Consider the following 18,041-nt stretch of genomic DNA (forward strand, 5'->3'; position numbering starts at 1 on the left):
ACCTTTACAGAACACAGGATTGACAGACCTAATTATTTGATCTTTCCCTCCCTTTTAAGCTCCACTGTCCCTGTGGGGACAGAGGATACCTTCTCCTTCAAGCCTGCATGGTGTCAAGCTCCACCCTCCATGGACAGGAATCTGCCCTGCAGTACCAAGCTCCAATAACAATACTGCGTTGTTCCTTGGAGTCTGGTGCAGACCCAGGGGAAGAACCAGTCAATGTGTACAGGACTGTCCACTCAGCCTGCAATGGCTGCCTACTCCTCCAGCAAACTAGGCAGGGCTCCTGGCTCCTCAACTTTCAGCTTTTTAGACATTCCCTGATGGGGTAGAGACATGGCTAAGCAGTTAAGAGCAATTGCTGTTCTTTCAGAGGACCTGAGTTCAATTATCAACACCAGCACTGACATCAGGTAGCTCACAACCACCTGTAACTTCAGTTCCGGGTAATCAGATACCCTCTTCCGGCCTCCACTGGTACCTGCACACATGTGGTGTACATATAGACAAGCAGGCATATGCACATACACTAAAATGTTTTAAAAACTAAATTAAAAAGGGGAATTCTCCATCTCTGTGCAGGTTTTACACACATGCATATGTACACAGATATGCACATAGACATAAAAACACATGCACACATATATACATGCACATGAACATGCACATATAGATGGACATGCATGCACAGACACATGCACTGTAGCATATATGCAATGGAGTGTGCATGCTCACACACATACATGCTTATATGTATGTTTGTGTGTGCGCACACACACACACACTCAGATGCTAGTATATGCCTCCTCTCCCACAGCAAGCATGACTGCCCAAAGGCAAATATGCACTCCAAAACCACACTCAGGAAGAAACATTTCCCAGCATGCTCTTGGAAGCACAGAACTTGGCACTGTACAGTACCCAGGGGGCCAGGCCCTCAGGCTGTGCTCAGGGGTCTGACTAGTTACCAACTTCACCCAAGTGCTGCCTGTCAACCTCACAGAAGCCGCCACTTCTGGCCTCTCAGACTTGATGCCAGTCTTGGGCAGGCCAGCCCATCCTCTGCTGAGAAGCTGAAGCTGAGAACACAAAAGAAAGGAAAGAAAGAAGAGGTCCCAGTCTAGGGCTTGATCCATGTGGCTCGTAAGTCACTATTGTGTATGTTCTATATCCAGTAGTGAACTGTTGGAGACAGAGTCTGAAAGCAGAGTCTTTTCTAAGAGAGTCCTGGAGCCTACAGAATGCACTCCCCACCCCCATCCCCACCCCCATCCCCACCCCCATCCCCAACCCCATCCCCATCCCCACCTCCACCCCCATTCCCACCCCCATCCCCACCCCCATCCCCACCCCCACCCCCATCCCCATCTCCATCCATATACCCATCCCCACCCCCAGCCCCATTCCCAGCCCCAGCCTCACCCCCAGCCCCAACCCCCTCCTCCTCACCCCCACCCACCCCACTCCACCCTAAGGATTAAACCCAGCACTAAAGTGACTTAGATAATATAGAGTACTTATTAAATGTCCTTCTGAGCCCAATGCAAGGCCAGTCTCCTTTTCTAAGTCTCTTTAATCCTCCCACACTGTCCTGAGAGGTAGGAACTGTTCTTTCAGATGGAAGGCCTGAGGCTCAGAGACAGCATGACAGTCTCCACTCACAATAATGGTGCTAGCTGCTATTGCCTGGCCAATTCTGAAACTTGAGTTCCCCACATCTCCCCCTCCTGTATCCCCCACCCCCATTGTGTAGCTCACACGCCACCCTGTCAGCTGAGATTGATCATCATGAAGCAGGCTGCTTTTTAAAATTCTCCTTTTAGCCACAGCGTTTTTAAATTAATTTTTGAGGTTAGCATACAAAGTAGTGGATTTCGCCGCGGCATCTTCATGTGTGGGTGTCATTACACTATGTCCTCCTTACCGTCCTCCTCCTCTGGGGCTTGTGGCCTTCCACGTTCGTAAGCAGCGTCTCTTCCAGGAGAAAGCAAACCCTTAACTCTTCTCCACCTGGGGACTTTCCTCTATGATTTTATTTCTGCATCTGCTCCACAGAGGTTCTTATCAAAACAAGTTAGGGCCCATGTCACCCCAGGAGTTCCTTGGGAATGCTGGAACAAGAAGGGTTGTCCCTGAAATGACACATTGCAAGCGTTCTCATGTCCCTGGAGGTGGAAGGACAGGAAGGAGGATAGGGCTGCCACTGCCTCTACAAGGTCAGAGGATCCTAGCTTCTTCATAGGGTGCTGGTTGAAATGGTGTCTAACTTCCAAAGGGTTTCTAAAAGTGATCAAGGAGCAGATGTGGAATACAAGTCGAATAAAGAGGTGATGTCCAAGTACGCCGGCCTCTGGATGTTGCCCCTAGCCCTGCCAGATCTGCCACACTGGAGACTGTGCCTCTCTGAGCTCTCAGCAGGTAGCCAGGTACCACTTGGCCCCACTCCATCTGTGGTCACCTGTAGCTTTTACTGCTGTACCCAAAACCAGGGTGAGGATTGGGTAAAAACAAAATTCCCTGATGCGAACTTTTCCCCATGAATGCTTCCTATCAGCAAGACGCAAATGGAACTGGTTAGCAGGGGGATTGTGGGAAATGTGACTTGGAGGCCTGAATGCCCCTGCAACACGGAGAAAAATATATAGATGAGAGAGTGAACTATGAGTATTGCCCGGGTCACAGCTACCAAACCCCACTGCCTTGGGATCTAATTTCTCACATGGATTGGTCCCCAGTGATGCGACAGCCCCGCACTGGCTTCGCTCAAGGAGAGCTGTGACATTTATATACATAAAGACTTTCTGAAAGGGGAACACAATTCTGGGGTTTTAGAAAGTAGGAAGGAGACCAAGACAGCTCCATACTGCCACCCTCGGCAGCCGGAGGAACCCCCCTCGTCTTCTAGGAACCTTAGTGTGGGTCAAACTGAGATTGGTGGCTTCAGAGCAGAAAAGAATTTTAGATCGAGCCACTTTAAACATAGACTTAAACTTGAGAGGTAGAAGAAAGAAAATTCAGAAGGAAATACAAGGCCTGCCGGAGGGCGCATGAGCTCCTCAAGTGAGAATTGCAAAGAGTAATGCACACACCCACATGTGGGCAACAGGCTCCTCAAAGGACAGAAGTCCTTGTCTTATTAATAATTCTATATGCCATTTTGGAGACTCTTGAGTTATATCTCAAAGGGTTGCTAAGAAACGTATATTTACTTCTATCTTTTGATAAGTGAGGTGGGTCTGGAGCCGGCAGAGGTGGAATTACAACCTGACAGGGCTGCACAAGAGGGTTAGTACTTGCCTGACCCTGTAAACGGGGCTTCTAGTGAGAGTCCTAGGAAAGCACACGTCTGCACCTGAGACAGGGCAAAGGCCTTAAGCAGGGGCTAACTGCACCTGAACTCTTGCATCCCCGCTGGAAAGAAAGGTCAGCTGCGGTCCAGGACGAAGCCTGCTCTTTTCTCATGTCTCCAGTTTTCCACCTTCCTACCTGACTCTCGCAGTGTTTGACTGCAGTGATCCACCACAATAAGCCAGGGAAGGCTGGGACTTCTCTCAGAAGCTCTTGCCTCCTCCTCCTCCACTTCCTGCCCAAGACCCCTCCCCCACAGGAAGTCTTGGGTTAAGTTACTGGAATCGGACAAAGAGGCAAGTGTTGCCTACAGGAAGGGAGTTGGGAAGGAGGCCCAAGAGCAAGGACTCCAGAAAGGACTCAGAGAAGCAAGACCAACTCCGCAGCTAGATCAGCCTCTCTTCCTTCCACACCTTCACAATCCTGTCACTGACTGACATTTCTTATTCATTGATTGATGCAACGATCCCCTAGAGTGAGACTCGGTGCCCAGTGGGGTACTTGGGCATAGCATAGTGTAGCACCCCTGGAGACCTAGCTGGCCATTCAGGAGGCTGAAGAAGAGGATCCCTTGAGACCCTAAATTTGAAGGCTGCCTGGGCATCATAGTGAGACGCAATTTAAAACAAAGAATATTTGGTACAGAAGAAGGTCAAATATTGTGTTGTGAGCTGGTCATCTTGTAACAGGGAAGGTAGCTTCTAAAGAGGCTTCCTTGATTACGCATGAGCAAGGGGTCTTCCTCATCGAGGCCAACTGACCTCTGAGTAGTTGACAATGATAAAGGGAACAGTGAGTGACAGGTCGCTCAGTAAACTGAGTCACATGACATGACGGTTTCCTCCAAGGGACTTCACTAAGCTCTGGCGTCTTCTCTGGTACAGACAGACCATCAAGAAGCCAACTGGAAATCTGTGTGCCATCAACACTGGCTATCACTCACAATAACAAACAGAAATCCCTACTGGGGAACAAGGTGCCCTCTTGTTGGGAGGCACAGCACACCATGGCTCATGAGGTTGGCGGATCAGTCGTTTGGAGATGACCCCTCTGGGAGATGAGGTGACCTGCTTTTACCCCTTGGCCAACTGATGTCCTTTGGGAGCTGAAAATTTCTTCCCAAGGGTTGGCAACTTCCTGGTGCCTCAGATCTTTTCACTTCAGCCCTTTGCTGTTAGAAGTATTTAAATAAAAACGACTGCTGCCGCTCACAGAGGGCTTGTATCGGAAACAGGAGCTACGGGGGAGGGGGCCTGTGTTTTAGAGATAATGTCTAGAACGTTGCCTGGGAGCAGACGGGGCGTTGCTTGTGAGATTCTCGCATTGCTCTCCTACCTCCGGATCCTGAGATGATAAGGGGCAGGGAGAGTCCCTGCTAGTAAAATTAGCTATCGCAGGTAAAACGAAACATGGCAAGTCTTACTTCCAAATGGACTAATTAGTTTTGTTGAGGGGGATGGGAAGGAGACTGGGAAGATGGTGCCACAGCCAAGAGCTCTTGCAGAGGAGCTGAATTCAGTTCGAAGGCTTTAGGAGGCTCACAGTGGCTTATAACTCTAGCTCCAAAGGATCAGATGCCCTCTTCTGACCCCTGTGAGCACCTGCACTAATGTGCTGCACATGAACACACACACAGGCACACACAATTTTAAAGTAACAATAATTAAAAAAAAAAAAAAAAGCAGGAGAGTAGCCAGGCGGTGGTGGCGCAAGCCTTTAATCCCAGCACTTGGGGGCAGAGGCAGGTGGATTTCTGAGTTGGAGGCCAGCCTGGTCTACAGAGTGAGTTCCAGATCAGCCAAGGCTACACAGAGAAACCCTGTCTCGAAAAACAAAACAAAACAAACAAACAAAAACAAAAAATAAACAAACAAAAAAAACAAAACCAAAAAAAAGCAGGAGAGTGTTTTCTTTCCCACTCATTCCATCTGGCCAAGGACACACCCTTGACACGCCCCCGCGTGCCTTCTAAGGTAACCAGCAAAGAATCTGCAGGACAGACCACATTCTAGACCTAGTTGCCTTTGGAATTCTTGGCAAGAGATCAGTAAAGAATTTAGGGCTCTGTCCTTGGGAGGGATTTCTTTTCCATTTTCTCCTTGTGGAGAGTGGTTTACATCTTTCCCACCCAGGTAAAGTGGTCCATTTGCATGAACATGATCCTTTTGGAAGGTGTTCTATGATTTCCAATCATCCCTAGAAATAAAATCACAGCTCCTGTCTCACCTTCCCTTGAAGTGTTTTCACACTTTGGGGAATTGCTTACTGCCACCTGAATGTAGAATTGGGTGGGCGTTCAGTTTCAAACTGATACTACTCACAGCTGTCTTCAGGACTTCACAAAGGTGTCAAAGTGGCTTTGGAAGGTGTTCCTGAAGACAAGTTGTGGGATCCTCTTAGCTCTTAAAGCCATGGGGCCTGCCTCACCCTATCCCCACCCCACCCCCAGGAAAGATGCTCCCAGGAGCTCTCCTGACAACGCAGTGGGTGTGGAGCACCATTACCCTGGCTGCAAATGCTCTGCGGTGAGAGGAAAGCAGGATTCCATGGAAACAACTTCCTTCCTGAATTTCACCAACTCGAGTGAGAGAGCCTGGGTCTTAAATCAAACAATTAGGGATGTGGCTCAGTGGCAGAGCACCCAGCTACGGTAAACTGGGATTGCAGACGTGCCTGCCCACTCCCAGCCTTTTACACAGATTCTGAGGAATCAAACTCAGGTCCTCACAGAAGCCATCTCCCCAGCCCAGCCTCAGTTTCTTGATCTGTGGCTAGACCTAGTTGCCTTTGGAATTCTTGGCAAGAGATCAGTAAAGAATTTAGGGCTCTGTCCTTGGTCTTAACAACTTGCTTAGGTGGTGGAATGTGGGCATCAACCCCATTCCACCACCTAAGCAAGTTGTTAAGATGCAGTGACAGACTGCATGTCAATTTCTTCTCATCAGTTTCCTTGAATAATTGCTGAATTTTAGCAGGGACCACAGTGGGCAAAAGGAACTGACGTGCCTTCTTTAAATCCCTGGTGTACTCAACCAAGTGTATGGGAGCCATCAAGGCAGATGCTAGAGATGACAGCAATCTTTAGCCCCCAAAGTCCCTAATGAGAGGTGCTCAGCTGCCTGTGACAGTCGTCAGGTCTTGCTGGCTGGAGATGCTTAATTTCGAGCTGCATCATAGCCCAGTTATAATTGGGGCTGATGTCACCTCAGGATGATTGTCCCAAAACATTCTCCATCTTTTTTATTCCTGAGACAGGGTTTCTCTGTGTAGACCTGGCTGTCCTAGAACTTGCTTTGTAGACCAGGCCAGCCTCGAACTCAGAAATCCTCCTGCCTCTACCCTCTGCCCTCTGCCCTCCGCCCTCTGCCCTCTGCCCTCCGCCCTCTGCCCTCTGCCCTCTTCCTTCTGATTGCTGGGATTAAATGTGTGCACCACCATGATCAGCCCTGACCATCCTTAAAAATAAACCACACATAGATAAAAAGATAGATAGATAAATAGATAGACAGACAGATAGATAGATAGATAGATAGATAGATAGATAGATAGATAGATAGATGTAATAGAAAGAACAAAAGAAAGAAAAAGAAAGAAAGAAAGAAAGAAAGAAAGAAAGGAAGGAAGGAAGGAAGGAAGGAAGGAAGCCCAACCTCCAGCACCCTGATAGTCCTCAGGGAAGCCCTATAGTGGGCACAGGACCAACAGTAAAAACCCTCACCTCTGCCTTGCATCCCACCAGAAGACCTCATCCCATGATAACATAGGCCACGTGGGCATTTCATAATCACTGTGCTAATGACAATGATATCTTGGCTTTAATACACATGTGATAGCTTCATTATTGATTTTTGTGCCTCTCGCATATTAAGCAGATAAAGTCACAACTAATGTGTAAATAATGAGCTTGACTTTGGTGTCTGCCTTCAGCGGGAGCCGATTTTTCTCCAATATTAATAAGCACGCCGTGCCGTTCACAATTTCAGTGGGCTAATGTGACATTTCTCTTTTGTTCTCGTTTGTTTTGTTTTGTTTTTAGGGTCAAGTTGTGTTCCGGAACGGGGAGAGAATGGGAACCATTAAATTTACTCAATTTCAAGGTAGGCTTTTGGATGCGTATTCTTTCCAGCTGACGGCATTTATATTCAGGGATGTTGTGTTTCTGCAATAAAAGGCATCAGAAGAGATGGAAATCTGATATGAGATTCCAGATAAAACAGGAGTCGATAGGGGACTGCTTCCCCATGAGAACATGAGTTACAGCTATGTGGAAAATTGTTTCTCAATGCCCAGCTCCCCAAGCCTACTCGGCCCCCACCTGACTCCTAGAAGGGAAGCATGGGTGAGTCAATAGCAAATGCTGAGAAGCCTGCATCATTCCAGGATTTGATCACAGACCAACGTAACGACCTCTACTCCTCCATCACCTAGTGTAGGCCATTGCCTGTATTCTGCCAGTCTTATGTTATCTTGGTTCGCCCCCCACGTACCCCATGCAACCCACTTTTTGCTAGCTGTTGTAAAACCACTTTGAGGCATTAGCTCTTTTCAGTACATAAATACTTCAGTGTGCATTTCTTCTGGAGGACTCTTTTAGACTCTTTTAGTCTTTTAGACTCTTTTAGACAGACTCAGAGTCTTTCCACTCTCGTCCATCAGTACCCCAACCATTTCAAAGCTGGCAGTTGGATGGAGAACCCTTACAAAGTCCTACCATCACACCAGTCTTGTGTGTCACCTTAGTCTCTGTTTTATTACAATCTCCACTGCCTCCCCCACTCCACCCACTGCACACACACACACACACACACACACACACACACGCACGCACACACGCACGCACATGCGTGCACACACATGCACACATGCTTTTTATTTACCACATACTGTTCTTTAGGAACCAGTCCATTTAGTGGGTTTTGCTGCTGCTGCTGCTGCTAGAGTCAAGTTGGGGCTCAGAAACCACCCCACCCATGTTCCATCTATCATGGAGAACAGTTCAGAAAAGGATGGAGTCCTCAGAGCATAAAGGGGAGCAGAGCTGGACACTCCCTGGGAGGGTTGCCTCAGTTTGTCTCAATGTGGTCATTATGATTGTGGTTAGCCCGCCCCACTGGAGGGACTATTTTTAAGAGTACTGTTTCTTGGCTTCTTCACAAGAAAAGGAGGCCTTTGCTTTGAGTGGATCCCAGAGTCATACCAGAGAAAGCCAGAATTGAGGCAAGCTCTTCAGATTCATTTGGGCGAATCCCACCAGGCACCCGATCAATCTGGAGACGTGTTTCTCAGGCTGCCCCCGCCTAATGGGATCGTGCGGTTTGCTCATTCATCGTCCCATGGCGGGTAATTGAAACGCATGTCAGCTCTCCAGCATGCACAAAAGGTGTTATCTTAGGCAAATGTAATTATTTTCTCATTTGTTGAGTCTTCTTCATTGGCTGAGCAAAGTAAGCATCCTAGCAAATATGCTTGTTCTTTGAATGATAGCAGCTAAATCCTTTTGTCATTTTCCAAGTTCTCAAATTATATCACCTGGAGCAGAGTGTTTTGTAAAATATAGATTACTTGATCGCAGGGCACCTGCTGATTTTATTACCTTTCCCTTTTTCATATGTTAAGTTTAGACATCAACTCCAACAACTGCAGGCTTAGCATAGCTGAACTCACAGGGCATCCAGAGCAGCCAACATAAGTCAGGTTTGTGGTCCTGCCCAATCAAGTCAGGCAGCATCCCGCTAGAAACAGTGGCACCTCCCAGTGTGGGACCAGTAGATCCAGTTGTCTGAGAAGTTAATACTTCCATTTCTGGGATCAACCAGATATGATAATGCATAGGTACAAACACCCAGCATCCTTCACTCTGGAAAAAAATACCTCCAAAGAATGCTGATTTGAATCCCCAGAGGCCAAATCCTCAGCTGCCCATTATAGAAGCCTACTGCCCATTCATGTCCCTGTACTGGCTCTGGTCCCTCCTGCTCCCCTGGGCAGGCCCCTATCACTATATCCTAGGACCTCCTTCACATAGCTTATGTGGCTCTGCCCTTCTCTGGTGTTAAGTGAGCTCTGTACCCTGGATGTCAGGTGAAGGCAGGGGCAGTGTTGCCACCCTGTAGAGCCACACCCATCCTGGTCATGCCCAGTTCCACGTCTGTTTCCTGCTCCTCCCCATCTGCTCTGCCGTCTCCTGAGCCCTGTGTGGATGGAGATGAATATTGGAGAAGCATCTTTTTCTTTCCCTTTAAGAGAAAAAAGATTCCCTGTAACTGCCTCTTCTAAACAGCACTGGGAATCTGTAGCAGGGAGGAAGCCGAGCAGAGCGTGATTAGGCCTTGTTTGGCGCTCTCATAGAAAGCCCAGCATCTGCTCCAGGCAGCCTGCCTTCATTAAGCCCGTTTGTGAGGCTGACTGATAGTGGCTTCCTTGAGATATAAAGGACAGCCTCTGGGGCTGGTGTCTGCACACCTGATCTGAAGGGATGGGGTCTTGCAGGCTCTTAATGCCATAATTGTTATTCAGAATGTACCTCCCGTGGTGGAGGCCCCGCCTCTCCATGCACACACCCTAATAAACCCCACTGAACAGATGCTGAAGCAGTTTCTCCCTTCCTCAGCTTTGCTGAGCCCTCCAGGGGAGCACCAGGTTGAATAAGATACAGTGCCTGGCCCTGGGGACTTCATAATCTCTCTGGCCAAATGTCAGCGCCCATAAAGGCAGGAAGAGACTTCTCAGAACCTACTAGAGAACTTTCAGAACAGTTTGGCCCTGATTAGAGAGATTCCTGAGGCTGCTTTTTAAAATGTCTTTTCCTATCTCCTGACACACTATAGCACCTTCCACAAGCCAGGGTCTGAAAGGCTGCCTCAGTGGACTCAAACATTGGCTTTTTAAAATATCCAAAAAAAAAAAAAAAAAAAAAAAAAAGACTGGAGACGGAGTGTCCAGAACGTCAGCGCACTGTAGCAGGGCTGTGGGTCAGCAGGCACAGAAAGACACTAGTGAGGGTGGGATTGTTGTGACCAGGGTGTTGTTCCCAGCCTGAAGACCTTCTAGCCCTCACCATCCAGGAAAAATGCCCTCAAGTAAGAGGGCCCAGAAGACAGAATTATTTAGTAGACATTGCCCTCCATAGAGTGATAGGCTGTGTGACAGGAGCCCTGACTTCATGCCTCTGCTTGTGAAAGGTCCAGGACTCTTCGAGTCACAGGATAGCACACACCCAAAGGACACACGAGAGACCAGAGACCGTCTTGATGTAAGCACATGAGGCGGTTTATTAAATCAGAGCTCTGGGCCAGCCCATATCTCCATATCTCACATAGGGGATAGAGGGACTGACCCCCAGCTCAGGGGTCTAGCCCTTATATATGGGCGGGGGTGGGGAAAAAGCGAACTTTCGCACGAGTGCACACGATTGGTTGTTTTACTTTTTGGAACACTAGCAGGCCTACCATAGAGGCAGGGTGTAGTTCCTCCCTTGGCCAGTCAGTTTGGGATGTTCTTAACAGGCCTTTGTCTTGTAACTCCACCTCCTCTGCAACTAATTAACTGGGCCCAAACCTGCTGGCAGGCACTTTTAACTATTTAGGTTAGGGAAAAGGAATGGAATCAGGGCCCTGTTATTTTTATTAGTTTGGGCCTATTTCAAAATTCTCTTTTACTTGAATGCCTCCAGGGACGGGAAGCTCATCCCCCTGAATGTGAAGTGTCATTACTTGCCAAGCAGAATAGCTTAATCACTCTGAAATTTTATTTTAGAGCTTTTTTTTTTTTTTTAAAAAAAATAGTGATATAAAGATAATCTTGTCTCTTGCTTTGAAAGTGATTGAGTATTCAATGACCTGATACTGTCAAGTGTCTTGCTCAGTGACTGGCATGGAGAAGGGCCATGTCAACTGGTGGTACCCTTCTCCTCTGGCCATTCTCTACAATGACCAGAGTGTGGACTTGCCTCACACTCCACATTTGACAGGACATTGATACCACTGTCCCAGGAAAGACCTTTAAGGGCTTGCCCATCCCCTATTTCTCTCACTTATCCCCACACCCAATGAATGACCCATGTGCTCATTGCTTAGTGGGAATATTGTGTTTATGTGTCCTCCTCAGGTGTGGGTTGCTATTTTGGGTGTATATATCTTGGATCCGCCTCAATGCCACTGGATCGTATGGCTTTTCGGTTTTCCCTGGCTTTGTGGTTGCTGTTGTTTTACACTTAGCATGCTGTGTTTGGACATGCCTCTGCTTCATTGCTGGGAGATCAACTAGGCCACAACTTCTCCCTACTGTCTCCATGGATACATCCATCCCACATCTACTCCCCAGTGACAAGCACCAGCTTGTCTCAAACTCTGTCTCATGAATAATAAGGCCCTTACACCCATCCCCTTATGGATTCCACCAGGGCCTCTGTAGGCTGTTGGGTTGAGAAGTGTGCACATTAAACCTGTGTATATCTGCCACATTTCTCTCCCCAGGGACTGTATTGCTTCCACTTCCCCTAATCAGGGATGCCGATGTCCCTCCCTCCCACCTGTGTTATTCCCTGATACCTCTCTCTGACCCTCCTTCCCTCCCTATCTACCCCCCCAACCCTTCTTCCCTTCCTTTTCCCTCTCTTCCCCCTCCCCACTTGCAGTCTAAAAGATTAAACTAAGTCATGCTGTGTCTTTCAGGCATTTGGGTCTGTCAACTGTTAACCAACAGTTCTGACCCTCTGGACACTTTGATTTTGAGGTTACTCTTTCCCGGTTATGTGCAGGTCGCTAACACTATGTACATAGTGAACCTGTATTAGCCTTAAGCTTCAAAAGTTTCTTCTAGTCTGCCTCTGCTCTGTAAATTTTAAGTCCTTACAGAGTAGAATTTTTCAGTTTGGATGTGCATTAACCTCCCCCAACCCCATTTTAGGGTTCTCTGATTTGTGTTTTCTAGGCTTTTGGACAGTTTGGTCTTGTTTTCTTTTGCATTGTTTTGCTTCTGACACAATTTCCACTGCGCAGGATATTGGAAACTCACTTTGATGCCTAGCCTGTAGCCCACATCAAACTTATGGTCCTCCTGGCTCCACCTTCTAAGTTCTGGGATTAGAGGGATTCAGCACTTTAGCAGGCCAGTAGGTTGACTTTAACACTAACAGTTGTTTCCTTCAAACCAAAGTCAAAGAAGAATGGGTAACTGGGGGACAGGACAGAGTCCATGTTACGTACAGACCAGAGAGCTAGCAAGAGCAGAAGGCTGACGACATCATTCCCTAATAAAACCTTGGCCAACTGTCTCCTGGACACTCTTCCCACAGCCAGGGAATATTTTCAGACTGGACATTTTTTTCAGCAACCAAATTGTCAGCATAGGATCTATTTTTCTCTAGGTGCCCAAATGCAAAATTTGAAAAAACTGTGCCTTTTAAAGAGAGAATAAGGAGAAACTAAGATTATTTTGTGAAAATGGGACTCTTAGTTCTGTAATATTTTTAGCCTCTAAGAACCAGAAATTGTCCACATTGAAAGTCCAAAGAGTGGCCAGTGGCTCTCTAATCCATCTCCATGAAAGGATCAGCTTGGGATGCTTTTAGAGAAAACGACCCCCCACTTCTTGACCTCTGGGGTTCTATGATGAATTGGCTTATACCCAGGCATCTGAATGTTCCAGAAGTCTCAGGTCTCTAAGTCCCCACCAAGGCTGAGAACCAATAGAGCCACTCAAAGCAGCTGGAGAAAGAAAGGCCCAGAGAAGGAGAAAGTCACTCCAATTGCCTGGGGGCAGCAGAACCTGGGGGCAGGGCAGCAGCTGTTTACAGCCTTTGTAATGGTCTCTGCTCCTGCTGGAGTAGTCTTCTTTCCAGGCTGTACACAGATGCTCTGGTCCATGAGCTCTAGTTTATAAAGCCCAGTTCAGGTTCATAGAATTACCACATGATTTTAGGGTAGAGGCCCAGGCTTAAAACTTGAAGTACTAGCCAGCAAGATGGCTTAGCGGGTAAAATCACTCAGTAGCCATTACTGCACCGACAACTGGAATTTGGTCCCCAAAACCCATTGTGGAAGGAAAGAATCAACTCCTAACAACAACTGTCCCCTGACCCTCACGCACGTGTGCGCACACACATACACACATACACGAGAGAGAGAGAGAGAGAGAGAGAGAGAGAGAGAGAGAGAGAGAGAGAGAAGAGAGATGCATCTACACACTAATAATAACAAATAAGATATTTAAAAGTTGGAAATGTTGGCTATACATCATGCTGTTAACCTGGTCAGGAAGGCCAGAAAGAACAGAACAGGGCATGTGCCTTGTATATACCAGTAATCCCGGCTGCTAGACAACCTGAGCCAGGAGGACCACAAATTCAAGGCTGGCCTGGGAAAATTATAAGGTGAAAGTCAGTCTTGTGATCTAGTGAGCCAGTCTTAAATAAATAAATAAACTCGGTTGGGGATAAGGAGAGAGGGGAGAGCTACCATGAAAAGTGGAGACATCCACTGAAGTAAGAGAGCATGCGGACCATCTGAGGACAGAGCAAAAGGCCCACTCTCTTCATGGATTAAGTAACTATCATTTCCCGTTAGTTAAGCCACTGAAGAGGCCCTCGTGATATGTGCTGCTCACAAATCTCACAGCGACTCTGAAAGTTCACAGTTGTGACTTTAAAATAAAATTTATTTATCTATGTATGTATGTATGTATGTATGTGTGTATGTATGTATTTTCCCAGTCTGAGGATCAAATCCAGAGCCTTTTACATGCTTGGCAAGGGCTCTGCCACTAGGCTGTATCTCCAAACCATGGGGATCTTGTTTTTATATTGTTGTGGCGGCGGCTGCTGCTGGAACAGGCTCTGATTATGTAGCACAGGCCCCAAACTTGCAGTTCTCTTGCCTCAGCCTCCCTAGCGCTGAGACAACAGACACACACCACCACATCAGAGTCTCCTGTATGTTTTACACCTTTGTGACTCAGCTCCCGGCACAAAGCTGGCCCATTGCAGGTACCTGACATATCAGTTGAATGAATGAAGGCTGTGAAGTATCCTAGGGACTTAGTGTAACATCTCTGTGACATCAAAGATGTTCCAAGCTGCCTTAGTGAATGATGTAGGAACGACTTTGACTTTGTACTGCCTATGGAAGAGTATTGATGGTTTGGTCCCCTGAGCTGGCCTCAGCATGCAAATTAGTACTCAGTAAATGGAGGAGGATGAAGGCTGCTCTGCTCAGCGTGGGCAGAAGTGCCCTGAAGCAAGAGCAGGGTAGCCCTGTCAGGTGCTCCTCGGTCACTGTCCCCACATGACTTTAAGCTCTCCCATCGTCTGCCTGAGGCCTGTATCTCCTCCCTGGACAGGGGGCTTAGGTCATGGATTCCGAGCACTAAATGCAGACACTAACTAGCTCCTGGAGCCTCTGAGTATTATCTCCTGGGAGAAATTATGGTGATTATGTTTTTTGTGGGAAGTTGAATATTATTTCAGCGCCGTGAGACAGTGCATACTGCAGGGTGTGTGAGTCTGAGGGGCCGGCTGTGTGGCTGTGGGCACCATGGGGTCCCTGCGGTGCCACTTCCTGGATCCTGAGGATTTGTTCCTATCAGCCTGCATATTTCATGTGCTGCCTCCCTGAGCTGAATAAATAAGAACTTCCTCCTCCTCTCCCTCCTCCTCCTCTCCCTCCTCTTCCTCTCCCTCCTCCTCTTCCTCCTAGGGGTGGGAGCTGTTTGGGGAGCCTATGAGGCTGAGGACATCAAAATATGAGAGTGGAGATGCTGGAGGTCCCCAACTGAATGTGTTAATATGTCATCTAAGACCTAGGTGACCTGAGCAAGCATCAGCCACTGGCATAGTGTGCCCTGCCCACACCCCATGACTTTTATAGTCCCCTTTCCCTGAAGTCTAGGAAGCAGGCAGAAGTATGGCCTAAGAGATCTGCTATCCCTAGTCTATCTCTAGTCTGCTCTTCCTGCTTATAAGGGAAGAGCAGAGATTCTTATACCTCTGCAAACCCAGTCCAATCCAGAACTCAGTCTGTCTCCCAGGGCCTACCTTGGGTTTCCTTTATAAGTTCTGGGCACTTAGCTGGCTGGAGTCTACAGCTCTAGAAACCCACCTGCACCTTGGTAGGCTTAGAGCAGTAAGACATGCTTCTCTGGTGGAGAGGCATGGAAGCAGCCACTCTGCACAGAGATGTCACTCAGGGATCCCCGTGGACCATGAGTAAAGTCTAGGATTAGAACTGAGCTCAGCTGCTAGTGCCGCTGGAGACTTCAACAAAGCCACAGTCAACTCAAGACTCAGTTTAATTGTCCAGTTAACTCTAAGAACCCTTCACACACCCACACACTGACGGTACTGAAGAAGACAGGTAGACAGAAGCCCATATCTAGCCACTGTTGGTCATTTTCTGTAGTAAAATACCTGAGGCCAGTTACTTCCCAAAGAAAAGAGTCTTGCTTAGCACACTGTGCACCAGGTGACCCTTCCTTCAACTCACCCTCACAGGAAGAAACTATGCCCTTTAGAATGGCATGTCATTAGAAAGGGACTCCAATGACCCAAGTGCCTTCCACCACCTCAATACTGTCACACAGAAGCCAAGCTTCCAGCACATAAACCTCTAGAAATAGACTCAAACCATAGCAAACCACAACACCCACAGCAGGACTCTGAAATACCTCCAGCACCTGCCTGCCTTCCCCCATCCTTGCAAGACCTGCTCCACTCTGTACTCCCATACACCCAGCTACCTGCCGGCTCTGGGTGACCCCACCTCTGCTTACCCGAATCTGCCAGATACCAAATCCACGGCCCTAACTCAAGGGACTGCTTGTATGAGTCTCTCAGTGGCATGGGAGAGCTCTGCCCAGCTCCATGGTCACATGGCCTCTTTCCCCGGATGATATGATGCATCTGTTTGCATCTGGCTTCTCTTCCCCGGCTCCTTTGCTCTCTGTCTGTTGCTTGGAGGTAGATGCTCCCCAGTGCTTGTTGGGTCACTTTGTCTTGTTGGGCTTTCCCTAGGGTCTCATATCTGACTGCCAGGATGAGACTTTCCCTAGCTTCCGTGCAAATGGCCCTCTCTTACCTTTGTCCTGGGCTCCAGACTCCAGGATGTCTTCATGTAGGTGATCTCAACCTCAAGACATCATCCCTCCCTGCACTCCACACTGATGAAACAGCACCTTAAGGCCCTTATCATCCATACCCAATTCTTGGGTAACTATCTCATCCCCACATACCTCCCATTCACTCCCATTTATCACCCAGTGCCCTGTGTTACTTGGGAAAAGGACATCTTTTTCTTGCCACCTTCCTCAGCCAGTCATCGCCATCTTTGTCCTTGACAATGGCAAAGATGGTGAACTAACTCGAAGAAATAGTGAGGAGGATGAAGGCATACAGGATTCGCCAGTGAGGTGAGAGAACACAGGCATACAGAGAAACAAGAGCTTGATGTGACACAACAGAGTACTGTGGCTTCTGGATCACCCCAGCTCCACCTCAGGATGCATTGTCAGGATGGTCTTGTCCAGTACGAAGGAAGAAATGATCCCAACTACCTTCAGCTGACGGAGTCACACTTACAGAACTTTGGGGTCCTCACTCACCAGGGACTCCAAGAAATTGTGGGTACAGTCCAAGGGAAGTAAATTAAAGTTCAGGGGAGCTGGAGGATGGCACCAAGGGAGTGAGGAGTGGGCTCCTGCATTGTCTTGGGGCAAAGGAAGAAACCGTCTATGCTGCCCTGAGGTAAAGCCCACTGAGCAAGTGAAAGTCAGATGGGAGAGTTGTGCTCACTGAGATAGAGGGAGGAATGATCAGGCAAAGTTTAATTGGAGAATATGGGGTTCCCCTCCTTGGGGTGTTCAGCAGAGGATGGACACCCTGCGGAGGTTCTGACCCAGGCCTGCTACAAGCTTTGTGATCCTAGCTGGAGTAGGTGTTAGAGGAAGGGAAACGTAGGACAGCAGAGCCAGGGCCCATGAGAGCCCCCAGACCCAAGCCTGGGAGCTCCAGCTGACTAGCTACTGTCTCTTGTTCTCCACAGACAGCAGAGAGGTGAAGGTCGGCGAGTACAATGCAGTAGCTGATACACTGGAGATCATCAACGACACCATAAGGTTCCAGGGTAAGGCTTGCGTGGGCTTCCTGAAGGGCACCCCACATGGAAGATGCTCAGAGTCTTAGGCTTTGTAGGGTGAAGAGAGCATTCTTTTTTTTTTTTATTAGATATTTTATTTACACTTCAGATGCCATCCCCTTTCCCCATTCCCCCCCACCCCCCTTAGAAAACCCCTATCACATGCCCCCTTTTCCTTTTTGCATTTATACATTTTTTTTAAATAATGTTAATCATAAGCGTTATAAGTTTGGAATTGTTCAATCGGAGGTGTAACCCACTGACCGACCTAGATATAACAACTATCTTTGACTAGTGGAGATACATGAATATCTGCCTCCCTGTCTCCCCCCTCTTTCTCTCTTTCATCACCTAGCTTCTCCTATCCTTCTTCTCCTCCTCTTCTTACTCCTTTTCTTGCGAAGAGAGCATTCTTAACACATCCACTCCCTCACTGAACACAGACCCCACTCACTCGGGGGGGGGGGGGAGGGTCCAACTCCTGGGGTGAACCTGTGGTATCTGAGAGCTAATCACTCCCTTCTATTACTTACTTCTGGATTTTTTTTCTTTCGTTTCTGCCTC

The 18,041-nt window shown here is 47.9% G+C and overlaps 1 protein-coding gene across 1 annotated transcript in view; it reads left to right on the plus strand.

Annotated features, from left to right (window-relative positions):
* The window catches only part of Gabbr2 (gamma-aminobutyric acid type B receptor subunit 2), a 326,221-nt gene that overhangs the window by 230,263 nt on the left and 77,917 nt on the right, over positions 1–18,041 (plus strand). The window contains exons 8-9 of the mRNA XM_034503281.2: positions 7,388–7,448; positions 17,385–17,465. Coding sequence (XP_034359172.1) covers positions 7,388–7,448; positions 17,385–17,465 — 142 coding nt within the window. The remainder of the gene's footprint in view (positions 1–7,387; positions 7,449–17,384; positions 17,466–18,041) is intronic.

This window comes from Arvicanthis niloticus, chromosome 5, assembly GCF_011762505.2.
Source record: "Arvicanthis niloticus isolate mArvNil1 chromosome 5, mArvNil1.pat.X, whole genome shotgun sequence".
In the NCBI taxonomy this organism is placed as follows: domain Eukaryota; kingdom Metazoa; phylum Chordata; class Mammalia; order Rodentia; family Muridae; genus Arvicanthis; species Arvicanthis niloticus.